At 39.5% G+C, this 13970-nt stretch overlaps 1 protein-coding gene across 2 annotated transcripts; it reads left to right on the top strand.

Moving 5' to 3' along the window:
• Positions 1 to 77: 77 nt before the first annotated feature.
• Positions 78 to 13838, top strand: LOC129109262 (amine sulfotransferase-like). Of its 2 annotated transcripts, none has more exons than XM_054621293.1 (7): positions 78 to 220; positions 4087 to 4248; positions 5547 to 5656; positions 8593 to 8719; positions 8811 to 8905; positions 9000 to 9180; positions 10314 to 13838. In XM_054621293.1, the coding sequence occupies exons 2-7, from the start codon at positions 4092 to 4094 to the stop codon at positions 10436 to 10438; spliced, it is 795 nt and encodes a 264-aa protein (XP_054477268.1). In that variant the 5' UTR covers positions 78 to 220; positions 4087 to 4091; the 3' UTR covers positions 10439 to 13838. The 2 variants fall into 2 exon arrangements, with proteins under 2 accessions (XP_054477268.1, XP_054477267.1); XM_054621292.1 differs by having other exon boundaries at positions 5547 to 5764.
• The last annotated feature ends 132 nt before the right edge of the window (positions 13839 to 13970 follow it).

Genomic DNA, 13970 nt, shown 5'->3' with positions numbered 1-13970 from the left:
AGGTGAGCTGGGGTGAGAGAGCCTCTTAAAGAGCTGCGGTTTTTTCCCCCCTTTCATAAAAAAAAATGCCTCGAGAGGAGGCGGGACCGGCCGCACGTGTTAACAACATAAAGCAGCGGGGCCGATGGATGTTGTGCACGCGTCCTGATGGTCGGAGAGGATCTTATGAAACACGCGGGACGTAGCTGATCAACGTCGGACAGAAGAGCGAGCAGAGCAGGTAGGCGACACGTCGGTCACTCTCCGTTTGGTACACGAAGTGAATCGCTTTATGCCGTTTGAGTGATTCACTGAGACATTCAAAAAAACTAAAAAAAACACATTTTTTTCATGCACTGGTCAAGATTTGGAGCACGAAAATTATTCTTTCCAGACTTGTGGAAAGAATACATCCAAATGACTCACTTTGAAACGCATTATCTAATGCCTCATCTGCATGTTTAAACATAATATTTCAATAAACTTGAAATACAAAAAAAAGTATTATTTTCAAGTGATCAACTGGAGAAGTTTCATGGTGATATCTATTTTTCTTAACCGTATTCACCTGTAGTGTCTTCAAAATGTCGTTAAGGTCCGTTTTCTCAATATTAGTTTTTTTTTTCTTCTCAATCTCCACTTCATTGTTTTCATACTGAAGGTTTTCACAGAAGAGTTTCCTCTTCTTCTCTCGCCTGATTTAAACTACAACATTTTATTACTAAAACAATGTTTTGTTTTTAATATGGCTGTTGACAGTATTTTCTGATTCATGAGTGATACTAAAAGATATCCAAAATTCCCTCTGTAAAAACCTTTGAGTAATATGTCAACAAAATGAAAAACACACATATTGAACCCGGCTTTATCCAATGATAATATTTCAGTTCTGGAAATGTATGATTATTAGCACATATTTGATAAGATAATGACTCATTTTCATATTTTAACATGCATTTTCAGCAAATTTGTAACACAAAACAATATTAGTAATTTAAAAAGATTTGCATTAAATGAAAACCAACCAATGCTAACAGTCTCCACATTGTAACTCAACTACAATGTAGCACACAGACATCTTTCTTTGTCTACATACTATATAAACATGAACATCACTGAACATCACTGCTCCATTAGTGGGAACATTTTACAGCTGTAGTACACCAAATATGTACCAGACTTATTGAAGTGTGATATTGTTATTGTTATAGGCTACCATAGAATGTTTGCCCTCACCTATTAAATGCATGATGAGTGGCAAATTGCAAACTGAGTGGATACTATTTATTTACATTTACAAGACTGGGTAGTTGTTTACCATTCCCACCTGTAGTATTGGTGTGGTTTCATTTCTTGCTGTTCAATTTCTTTTAATTATTAGTACCATGTTTTTGCTACCATTTGCCATTTATTTGGCTCTGCTTTTCCTCTAATTGCTGTCATTCAATACATTCAGATTTTTTATTTTTATTATTCATCGAAATCAATAGTAAACGTGCATAATTGTCATAATGTTAGTTCACGCCATCACTTTTAATGACTGGTAAGTTTGCAACAGCCAGAGATGTTTTGGTTAAAATGATGTGCAGCCTAGTTATTCAGATTTGTATCAATAAATATTACCAGCAAGGCAATGCCTATAACTGTAATTCATAAAGTAAGCCAAGAATGTCATAGGCTATAGTTTATTGGGTTGATAAAAACAGTGCTATTTAAAATGAAGATATTTAGGACATGAGTCTGATATTGTAATTTCCTAAATGCCATGATTTAAATTTGTCCCTGGGTAAAATTAATAAATTAGTAATTGATGTGAAGGTGATCCTTACGGTGTAACTTATCATTATGATGAAGAGACGATGATTAGAGGCAATGTTGTGACTGCAAGAGAAGACAGGTAAGTTTATTGAATGAAATGTGTTAAGGCTAAATCAAGACCTAATAACATACTGCTGGTTGTGAAACTAACAAACAAAAGTATTTAGAGGCATAGTTGTAGAATGTCTGGAATGTGACGGATGTGATGGCTAAACGTTGGGTGTTCGTGATACTAATTACCCGTTAACCTGTTAGCTCCTTAACCTGTTTCCACTGCTGAAACTGTTTGCCATTCTGGTCATATCCTTAACGCATATTGTAGACACTTTTGTCTGCTTCTCTCTGAAATTTCGTTTTTCCAAAAATTACATATTTCTTCAGTGAGTGCAGTTAGTGACAGTTTGGGCTCCATGGTAGCTAGGACAGCTTGATGTGGTGTGTTGTAAGATTTAATGGCAAATTTATAATAATTAAAATAGGGCGAACGCTTCTAATAACCTATATGAACACACTGTACAACTATGAAAGTCTAAAATAATCAAGCAGAATGCAGAGCAATGTTTCCCTAAATTGAAATGGACCATTGCAAGACTGAACTGGGATTAAATTGCACCTACATCAATTTTACATCGTTCTGACATATAGGTTTTAATCACACAATAGTACATTCAGATGCACAACACTTCAAAATGGCCCTTGATCAGCTGTAGAGGTTTCAATCTTGTGCAAACATCGCAACAATATATATAGCGGGTAAAATAAGTATTGAACACGTCACCATTTTTCTCAGTAAATATATTTCTAAAGGTGCTATTGACGTGACATTTTCACCAGATGTCGGTAACAACCCAAGTAATCCATACATACAAAGAAAACCAAACAAATAAGTTCAGAAATTAAGTTATGTGTAATAAAATGGAATGACACAGGGAAAAAGTATTGAACACATGAAGAACGGGAGGTGCAAAAAGGCATGGAAAGCCAAGACACCAGCAAGAAAGAACATCATTTCACCATAAACCGGCCACGACCAGGTGCTCCTTGCAAGATTTCTGACAGAGGAGTGAAAGAATTATCAGAAGAGTTGTCCAAGAGCCAAGGACCATTTGTGGAGAGCTTCAGAAAGACCTGGAATTAGCAGGTACAATTGTTTCAAAGAAAACAATAAGTAATGCACTCAACCGCCGTGGCCTGTATGCACGCTCACCACGCAAGACTCCATTGCTGAAGAAAAAGCATGTTGAAGCTCGTTTAAAGTTTGCTGCAGAACATTTAGACAGGCCTGTGAAATACTGGGAGAATATAGTCTGGTCAGATGAGACCAAAATTTAACTCTTTGGATGTCATAATACACACCATGTTTGGAGGTCAAATGGCACTGCACATCACCCCAAAAACACCATACCAACAGTGAAGTTTGGAGGTGGGAACATCATGGTGTGGGGCTGTTTTTCAGCATACGGCACTGGCAAACTTCATATATATGAAGGAAGGATGAATGGAAAAATGTACCGAGACATTCTTGATAAAAATCTGCTGCCATCTACCAGGATGATGAAGATGAAACGAGGGTGGACATTTCAGCAAGACAATGATCCCAAACACACAGCCAAGGAAACTCTCAATTGGTTTCAGAGAAAGAAAATAAAGCTGCTAGAATGGCCCAGCCAATCACCTGACTTGAATCCAATAGAAAATCTATGGAAAGAACTAAAGATCAGAGTTCATAGAAGAGGCCCACGGAACCTTCAAGATTTGAAGACTGTTTGTGTGGAAGAATGGGCCAAAATCACACCTGAGCAATGCATGCGACTAGTTTCTCCATACAGGAGGCGTCTTGAAGCTGTCATTACAAACAAAGGCTTTTCACATTCGACTCGAGACCTCCGGCGCTCTAGACGTCCGTCATGACATGTGTTGCTTGTTTGTAATAAACCTCATTATACCAGCAAGAACAGTGTCGAAGTATTAAATGCATTTCAGTAAGCGTGTTCAATACTTTTCCCTGTGTCATTCCGTTTTATTACACATAACTTAATTTCTGAACTTATTTGTTTGGTTTTCTTTGTATGTATGGATTACTTGGGTTGTTACCGACATCTGGTGAAAATTTCATGTCAATAGCACCTTTAGAAATATATTTACTGAGAAAAATGGTGATGTGTTCAATACTTATTTTACCCGCTGTATGTGCTTACTGGACATTTCTGTTCTATTTCTTTACAAGCAACAGAGCACATGGATAAGAGCGGGTTAAGGAGACCACATGTCCTTTTTATTTTTCTTCAGCCATCATGGAAGTAAATTATGTCAAGACTCATGACCATGACCTGGTGCCACACAAAGGCTTCAAGTTGATCAATGGGACTCATGATCCAGATGATGTGGACCAGATTTACAACCTGGAGATCCGAGACTCTGATGTGTTTGTCGTCACATACCCAAAATCAGGTAAGAGGAAAACAAAGATGGAAGAACCCTTTGTGCACACACAGAATGTACTTACACCTTATTTTAAATGCATCATGGCCGATTGGATCACAAAATAACATAATAATCATAATTTAATTCTTCTTTTAATCAGTAATTGTGACAGTTGTGTTGCAGCTAATGCCTAAAATAATTCAAAGGTGCATGACCAAGCACCGCAGAAACTTGCGGACCCTTCACGCGTTACTCTAAATGCGTGATTCATCCTGGACACCAATTTTTTTTTTCCCAGGATGGGGAAGTCATGACCAGCCCTACTCTGTCCTGATTGGCTAGTACTCGTTGCCTTTGCTGGTTGGGTTGGTTAGGTTTAGGCATGAGGAGGGATATTGGTTACAGTTAGGATATGAATATCAGCGTGAGGGAATCAGGGCTGGAGTAAGATGGGTCAGGCCTTTGCCATAAGAGGAAAAAATTAGGCAAAGACGCAACAAGAAAAGGTCTCCTTTTGGTTTCTCCTTTTTTCTCATCTCCTGCTGGTTCTCGAATTGCATAAGCTGGCTTTGTCCACAATGGCTAAAATTTCACAAAGCCTATAGAGATATTTTTTGTCTTTATTGTGTGTCAAACATCTTGGGCGATTCGGTTTGCCTTTCACACCAAGAAATAAATAGACCCATCTGTATTGTTTTGATTTCTTCTACTTCTTCTTTTTAATTCGACAGACCAGGCAGTTGAAGTGCGTTGCTGCTTCCTGCCCGTCAAAAAAACCGATGCATTTGATCTTTGCAAAATAAAAAGGACATGCATGTTTATTTGCACACAGAGCTTGGAAGTGAGATACGATCGCAAGTGATCATTCCAGATGCATGTCGAGACGCGTTCTAATTCCAGGTGCGAACTGACGTACTTAGAGCTGTCCTCGCAATCGGATCACCCAGGATCAGGTGTAAACAGGGCTACAGAGGAGGAGGCGACAGTACAAGCTCTTCCATTAGATACACAGTTGTGCCCAGTGTCCTGCATTTGGAGTGCACTTAAGGGCAGAGTGATTCCTGGAGCTCTCAGCACAGAGGAAGGAACAAGGCTGATTAGTATGTACACACGAATGTCCTGTTCTTTTGTGAGTTCACAAATTGATTTCAACAGAGAGCAGGGTATCAAATGATCATCTGTTTTGTGAAAAAGAGAAACCAGGGCAAAGCTCCACACAGAGAACAGTAGAGGTGTGCTCACACACACACGGTTGACCTATTTGCTGCCATTGGACACGCAGGTTGTGGGAGATGGAAATGAGGCCTGTCTGCTCTGTTTGACAGGGACCATCTGGATGCAGCAGATCGTGCTCCTCCTTGAGGCAAAGGGAGATCTGACAGCCATCAGTAAGCTCAGCAAAAACTCCAATGCTGATCTCATCCCCTGGATCGAGGTGAATGGCAACAGAGAGACGTTTATCAATGCCCCGTCGCCAAGGATGAGAGTCAGCCATCTGCCGTTCCAGTTCATGCCTTCCGCTCTGAGCCAGAAGAAGGGCAAGGTCAGCTCTCTAGCCAGGTGTTTTTAAACCTACTCACTGAGGAATCTTCTCTTTGCTATGCACGCTTGGTTTCCCCATCAGGTGTGTAAATGTCTAGCCTTTGAGTCAACATGTAGGGGTAGGCAAACAGTTGTTGTTGGTTAACGTTCATATTTTTTTCAATAACACTCCCCGCGCCGGAGAATGAATGACTGTACATGTTCAGAGAAAATTGTATTCGTAAGAAAACTTGCTAGCGAGCATCAGCTAACGTGTAGACATTTTTTCTGGCTCAACCTTCAAAAGGTACGTCATCATGTTTAGCAAAATAAATTAAGTCACAAAGTCCAACAGGCCAGTTGGCAGGAAAAAATGTTGGCATTGTAATTTTCTGCAAACCACTGATGTGTTGAATGTCAACGTTTTTTTTAATTGGTCAGAGCAGTGACGAAGAACAGCCAGTGTTGTGCAGATAAAATAACGTACAATATCAGGCAACCGTAATTGAAAGTAAGTGGTATGAAAATAACGTGGTGTAATCAAATGAGCGAGAACGTCCACTAAGAGCGAGCTGGGGTAAGGGGTCAAACAAACACAGGACTAAACAGACTCCTTCACAGAGGAGACCACTGTTCATGTCCTGTGTGAAACCAAAAGTAAACAGTGGCTTTACGCTTGTTACATAACTTTGTTACGTAACCTTGTTACGCTTGTTACATAACTTCACCTAAGAAAGTCTTGTAAGGGCGGTTGCTATTTATCAACGCTGGTTACTGTTGTTACATTGGGTTGTTATGTTATAAGTTCAACAATAACCATGATCTTTTTCTAACCTTAACCAGGTAGTTTTGTGGCCTAACCAATTGCTTCACAACGTTAAGCAGGTGTCATTGTGGATCCATCTTGTCAGTCTTCAAATAACTTACTAACCAGCTTTCTGTGAAGAGCTACTGGCAACTACGGGTGTGGTATAGGTGTTTGTGACCACTAGAGTAGAGACAGCTAATTCAAAACAACAATGGCAGATACTGTAGAAATGAGCATAGATGGTGCAATAGGATCAGTTATATTGAAACTGGAGAATATTTATTCATAGAAAGATGAGAAAAGAACAGCATTTAAGACTTCTTTCTCTAGATGGGAAAGATGTTATTGCTTTTTTCCCCGACCTGCTTCAGAAAGAGCTTTATTTGACAAATGGTTCATCCAATCACCTGCAAGTATTATTTAAAAATGGCTACTCTTCCAAATAGTTTTCTAATGATTGCTTCTCAGTTGGTTCTGAACCATTGGGTGGGTCATTTTAGGTGCTACAGACTTTTATGTACTTTTTTATGTTAGGGTTCATCCTCCGTGAAACATGAAGGGGTCGATAAATTCCATACTGTAGCTATCTGCCTAATAGATCAAGGGCTTGATACCAAACCTCAACACTTTTTTGGGAGACACCTTAATGCTGTACATCCAGGTCACAGAATATGAAAAACTGTCAAGCACTAGTTTCGGAGGCAGTATGTTTTCGGGTTGTCCGTCTGTCCGGTCCATTTTCGGGAACCCAATATCTCAGGAACACCTCGAGGAAATTTCTTCAAATTTGGCACAAACGTCCACCTGGACTCAAGGCTGATTTAGAGATCAAAGGTCAAGACCACACGTCCCTGCCGTTCTGGTGAATGCGATATCTCATGAAACGAAGTGATCCTTCCATCAGTGACTGGGAGAATCACTTCACTGGGGCCCTAAACGAGAGGTTTGAGGAGGTCCTCCAAAGAGAGAGGGCGGACATTCCTTTTTATCTGGGACATCAGGGACATTGAATGATTCGTTGTTGGTGGCATGACAACACTAAGAAGAAGATAGTCATTGTTGCAGCTTAATGAACACTAAGCTACACTGAAAAAAAACATTTAAGGAGTTTTGGACAGTGAAGATAAGGTTTAGTGAAAACATTTTTTTATATTCCTCAAAACAAGACATAAAGAAAAAAGTTGTTTTGTATTCTAAATGTATTTGTAGCCGCCCTGGGAAATCATACCCAACGTCATGCACAAGCAGAATTCATGGAAATCTGTTGTTGCATGTTCTGTACCAAAGAGTTAAACCATTCTTACGCCTTGCGTCTACGGCGACAAGACACAGAAACCCCGATAATTTAGTTCCAGCAGTTTTGTAGCCCTCTCCTCATCCGGAGTTGATTGTTGTAGTTTGTCATGTGACTTCCTGCTCTGTAGCTGTAGGAAATGGTACACACTGAAATCATCTCATTAAAGCACACCAATTTCAGGTCCCAGAAGAGTAGCTTGGGGTGGAGGGACTCGATCTTGTAGCGCGTGTATGATTGCAGAGACCGGAAGAGCACGGGGGCTCTGGCTTGGCTGGTCTCCATAACATGACATCCGAAGGACACAGGCAGACATTTCTCCATTCTCGGCTGAGATGGATGCCTGTAATGATGCAACACGCGTTCTTCAGCTTCATTAAAGGCTTTCATCTTTAGGGATTCTGTAAATATAATATATTGTTGTTTGTAGTTTTTTTTATTTGTTATTGAATAAGAAGCATTTTCCAAAAGCTTTGTTTTTATGTGTATTTTAATTCTGAGGGGCTAAAAAAGAAAAAGAAGAGCTTAAACTGAAAACCTACACAACTAACGAATAACTTAGTATTCAAATATTTGGGACCAGCCCTATTCAGTACAGTTACAGACTAATAATGTAGAATTTATCCTTTGTATTTTGTAATGTGCATTTTGCAGCTTGAAAATCCAACAACGTAAATAAAAGTCACTCTGTCCCCAATAAACAGGATATACTCAAAAACCGTTGACACTAAGACTGTTCCTCTCTTAGGTAATCTACGTGGCAAGAAATCCCAAAGATGTCATTGTGTCTTACTTCTACTTCCATAAGCTTGCAAACATGTTGGAAACTCCAAAGGATTTCGACGACTTCTTTGAAAAATTCATGAGAGGAAACGGCAAGTTCTTCTTCTGTCACTCGTAAAATAATGGTGCTCGTGCCATTTTCTCAGTGTTTTGGTGGTAACATTTATGTATTATTCATTGCAGTGTTTGGTTGCAGCTGGTTTGAGCACATTAAGATGTGGCACTCCCACCAGGATGATATGAACATGCTGTTCATCACTTATGAAGAGATGATTCAAGTAGGAGCTGAAATTATTCCAATCTATACTTGTAGTATGAGAAGTCTGTAAAAATGATTTTAAAAAATGGATCTTTACTGCTTTTTATGTTTAGGACCTGCATTCAGTAGTGGAGAGGATTGCCTTGTTCCTGGGTAAAGAGCTGACTGACGAGCAGATGGCCAATGTGGTGAAACACAGCACCTTCAACAACATGAAGAAGATCCCACAGGCCAACTATGAGCAGGTGCCAGGTGAACTGCTCAGCCACCACCAGGGGAGATTCATGAGGAAGGGTAAGCCAGTTTACTGCTTCAGATGCGCACAGGAACTCTGTTGTGGCTCACTTTGCTCAACTGCTAATGATTATGACCAAGAAGTATTCAGCCGTCAACTCAAGTTCAAAAATGTAAGCTAGCCAGTGGGGCCAAGCTCCGAGGAAGGGCTTTGAAGCAAATTTGCTTTAGTGGCATGGTGCGTCATGTGATGCTATTGGGCACCAAAATCATTTTTCCCATAGGCTTACTTAGGGAAAGAATTGTCTCTAACTCACAAGTGTTTTTATTTTTTTATTTAAATCAACGCACCAGAACGAACTATTGACTAGCCCTTATTCAAATAATTAAGACGTTGTAAAATGCACTTAGAGGCGAATCAAGAGATATTTACAGTTTTTGCACCTGCTCTATGAGTCCATTGATGCGGTAGCAGTGCGAGGATCCGGGTAATTTCATACTTGGAAGTCAAGCTATTTTGGCTAAGACTTTTTCAGAGGTCAGTTTACAACACACACAGATGGAGAGTGACTTCATTCTCTGCTCAGGTAGACATTACTTCACTATATATTTTCATATCTAATAGTTGTTTGCTGCTATATTAATGCTCTGAATCATACATTTTGCAACTTTAAGATTTAGGTAGATGTGTAGCTGATTCGATTTCTGATTGTTTTCATATTTAAAAAGAAATGTCAATACCTGATACTGAACCTACTTTTAGGAATCACCAAAGTCAGGAAATTTCAAATCCTACACAGACAAAGTCTATAGCCACTTAGTGGGCGCTTAAGCAAGCTGTTAACACAGCAACTAAAACCATTTAAGTTATGTAAGATATCTTATCCAAAAACAGTTGCTTATATGAAGCTCTGTTTTGTTGTCCAACTCCTGAGTTTCCTGATCCATTGTTGCCAGTATGAAAATATTGAACTGCTTTAAGGTATGTGATGTTTGGTGCTCACCAAAGTGACAAACTCAAGCAGATATATCTACGAGATGGGTTGAAATAAAGAGGGTAAACCACACAAATAAAGCCCTCAATTGCAGAAAGCCGCTGGAAAGCACTGAATATCTGGACTAATGATACTTGGCAGAGTGAGGATCGATGACTAAAACCTTTTCCTTCTCCTTTCCTGTACCTTGAACATCAGGCACCATCGGTGACTGGAAGAATCACTTCACTGTGGCCCAGAACGAGATGTTTGACGAGGTCTTCCACAGAGAGATGGCGGACATTCCTCTGGTTTTTATCTGGGACATCAGGGACATTGAGTGATCAGTTGTTGGTCGCATGACAACACTAAGAAAAAGATAGTCACGGTTGCAGCTTCATGAACATCAATCTACACAGATAAAAAAACAAAACATTATTCAGGTCAGCTTCTCTTTCCCCCTGACATACCAGAGGCTCCACTTTACTGCAGTTTTCCAAATTGTTTCCTTCATTCCAGGCACCCATTGGTGTCCATCCATTTTAGCACACTTTAAAAGATCTGCAAAGCTGCATTGAGGACAGTAATTGTAGTGGTTGGATGTAGCAGAATTTATTTTATAATGATCATCCAATAGAAATGTAGTGATTGCAAAGTAGTAAGCCTTTTGGTTTTGTGGTCATAAACAATTTAACTTCAACCATTGCCTGACTATCCGGGTCCATTAACATATTTTTATACTTTTTTGAAGGTTTTCGCTTTAGAAAAGCTTCTTAATTGTGCATAAAAAAGATTTAAGCTGGTTTGAGGTGTCCAAAAAGATTTGACGGCTAAATGTGATATGGGAACGCCTTTGCATAATAAGCTCTGATCTAGCAAACAGTAAACTCACACAACCGATCTGCCGGAAGGCGGAAACAGCAGATCAGTTGTGCACTAGAATCGTGGCATTACATTTTTCTTCGTGGCCAATTTTAGCTGTTGACTTGAAAGAACAATTCAAACAAATTGCTGAATAGATACAAATTCCTGAAGACCTCTCCCAATTTATCTCTTGTCCAATTCTCAACCTCTTCTAATCAGTTTACTGGCGGGCTACAGCAATGCAAAAAGTCAAGCCTATATTGACAACTTCTTGACAAAACTACGGTTTGCATAGTAAAGTTTATTCGGCCCAAATCATTTGAAGGAAACCCACTTAATTCGCATTACAATTGAAACAGGCTGCTGTTACCGTCAGTCTGCAATGTAGAGAATTTACAGCTTCTGGGTCAGGTACCGTATTTTCCGCACTATAGGGCGCACTGGATTATAAGGCGCACTGTCAATGAATGGTCTATTTTCTATCTTTTTTCATATATAAGGCGCACCGGACTATAAGGCGCATTAAGCGAAACAAAACAGTCAGTCAGTCAAACTTTCTCCACTTCCGTACCATTGATTCATTAATGTTGAATTCTCTCGCAGCTGCTCTATTCCCATGTTCTACTGCGTGATTGACAGCCTTGAGTTTGAAGTCCGCGTCGTCAGCGTGTCTCTTGACAGGTGCCATGTTGGGTCCTTATCCACACACACTGTAATATTATGGTGAAGCACAGTATGTATTACTCCGCGACGCTCCTGACTATGGTAGCCGTAATGCTGCTGCGGTGCGGCTTTGTAGTTTACCAAAGTCGTACTATGTAGTGACCACTCACTAGCAGGACAATATTGGTTAGAATTCACAGCGAGCTAGCCTTGTTGACGTTATATTTACTTGTTAGGTTTATTCAACTACATTACCCATGACCGTTAGCGGGTTGATGAGGTTAATGATGTGGGATCGGGGAGCGCTTGTTGTGTTGTCAGAGCGAATGCAGAGTGTGAAATAAAGCCGACGTTTATTTACTCCGTCCACAAAAAGCCTTTCTCAGCCCTTTTGTTTCCCACACTCCTACAACTAAAACATTTTGACAGAGCGCCGTGTACCACACAAAATCGCTTCGAGGTCAGTAAGCACAACCAGAATTAATCCATATATAAGGCGCTCCGGATTATAAGGCGCACTGTCGTTTTTTGAGAAAATTAAAGGCTTTTAAGTGCGCCTTATAGTGCGGAAAATACGGTAATTCCTCACAGGGAGCATTCTGTTTGTCATGGTTAAACCATTGTCGCTTTCCAATGCAGTGCACAACCTAGAAATCAATCTTCACTCACAACTCTTTCACCATGGAACAATTACTTTGACGGAAAGCCAGCTTTCTTTTCACTGTTCATATCAAGCAGTTTGAATGTATATGCATGTATCGTTTTCTACCGTAGCGAAAAAGAAGGCTACTTTGATTGTTAAACTTGTGAAAACATTGACATGTTCTATGGCCTTCTATCGCTGTTGAATATATATATATATAGCATGATTTATGATACTGATGGTTGCAAAAAATATGAAAAATGTTTAAAGCGTATTGTCTCAGTGGACCACACTTATCTGTTCTGTCTGCTACATCAAGTGCTTCTGTAATGTTTGATTGAATGAATACGAACACATTTGTAGGCCCCCCGTCTAGGTTGATTTTTCACTACATGGCTGCAAATGTCTTAAAGGGGCATGCAAATCAAAAGAGAATTAGTCTAAGCAGAAACAAAAGTGAAGCAGTTGTTGATCACTTGTGGCCCCTACTGGTCGGTTAAGAGTAGTGAGGATTCAGCAGTCAATGACGGTATAAAACTTTCAATAAAATATGTTTCCAAAAAGTGTAAATCACTGCAACCACGAGGGGCCCACAGTCATAAATGAAATTTGATATATACGAGATGCTTACACAACCACGCACGCACACACACCGCCGATTGAATACATGATCTCCTGGCGGAGATTATAACAATTTTAATCACCTTGTAGAGCAGGAGGAGCGTTTTTTCAGCGCAGAGCAGCAGAAACAGGGACAAGCACCTCAGATTATGGCCGTCAGGTGTGAAGACAAAAAAACGACATTCCGCCCAGAAAGACAAATGATTGTATCCGTGCCACACAATTGATTTCAAATGTTATTAAAGTTTATATGAAAGAAATACTGTAAATACAGATTGCAAAATGCCTTCATTATTTTTGTACATTGACTGTACTGTTGCCATGTTTAAATTATCATTATTCAGTAAAGTGAAAGGTGCACAAGAAGTTGTTTGGGACTGGAAACAAAGTTTAGGACTTGTTATGGACTTCACTGCCATGACTTGTGACTTGCAAAACAATGACTTTGTCCTACCTTCTGCAACTGGTTGATTTTAACTTTAACGTCTCTCTAAATCCTTCATTAGCACGCATATTGTACAACATTAAGGATCACTTTGATATATTCATGTAGAAAAAATGGAACTGTTTGTACAAATCCATGTTGTGATGTAACAATATGATGTCTGAACGATAGAGTTTAAGTGGAAATCAGGATTCTCCTCTTACCATGTGAAGGGTAGAAAGTTGAAGGCTGTACCCAGAATGAAAATACTGTGTGAAATAAAACTTGCTTTGTTTTATATCTATATATATGTATGTATTTTGAGCTATTACATTCCCTGTAACAAACCCTCCATACTGTTTACATTGTTATCAGCAGTAAATTGCATTATTCAGACACTTGTGAATCTTCATCCTTTTCCTCTATGACTGACTGGTTTGCTGAAGTATAACTATGTATTCTTTTTACAGTTTATTAAAAGTGAAACATTGCATTGTTGGGTTTTTAACTTAACAGTGCACATGCCATGGACAGCACCATTTTTTTGTTCCATTGTTGGGCATTGTAAGGATATGTTAATATATTACGCTAGGTAGAAGACAAGGAGTGATTTGGAGTCGATGAATCCACTGTATGTTACATTGTATATTTGTATAGAAAT

The sequence above is a fragment of the Anoplopoma fimbria genome, chromosome 20, assembly GCF_027596085.1.
Source record: "Anoplopoma fimbria isolate UVic2021 breed Golden Eagle Sablefish chromosome 20, Afim_UVic_2022, whole genome shotgun sequence".
NCBI lineage: Eukaryota > Metazoa > Chordata > Actinopteri > Perciformes > Anoplopomatidae > Anoplopoma > Anoplopoma fimbria.
This window is presented reverse-complemented; position numbering and strand designations above follow the sequence as displayed.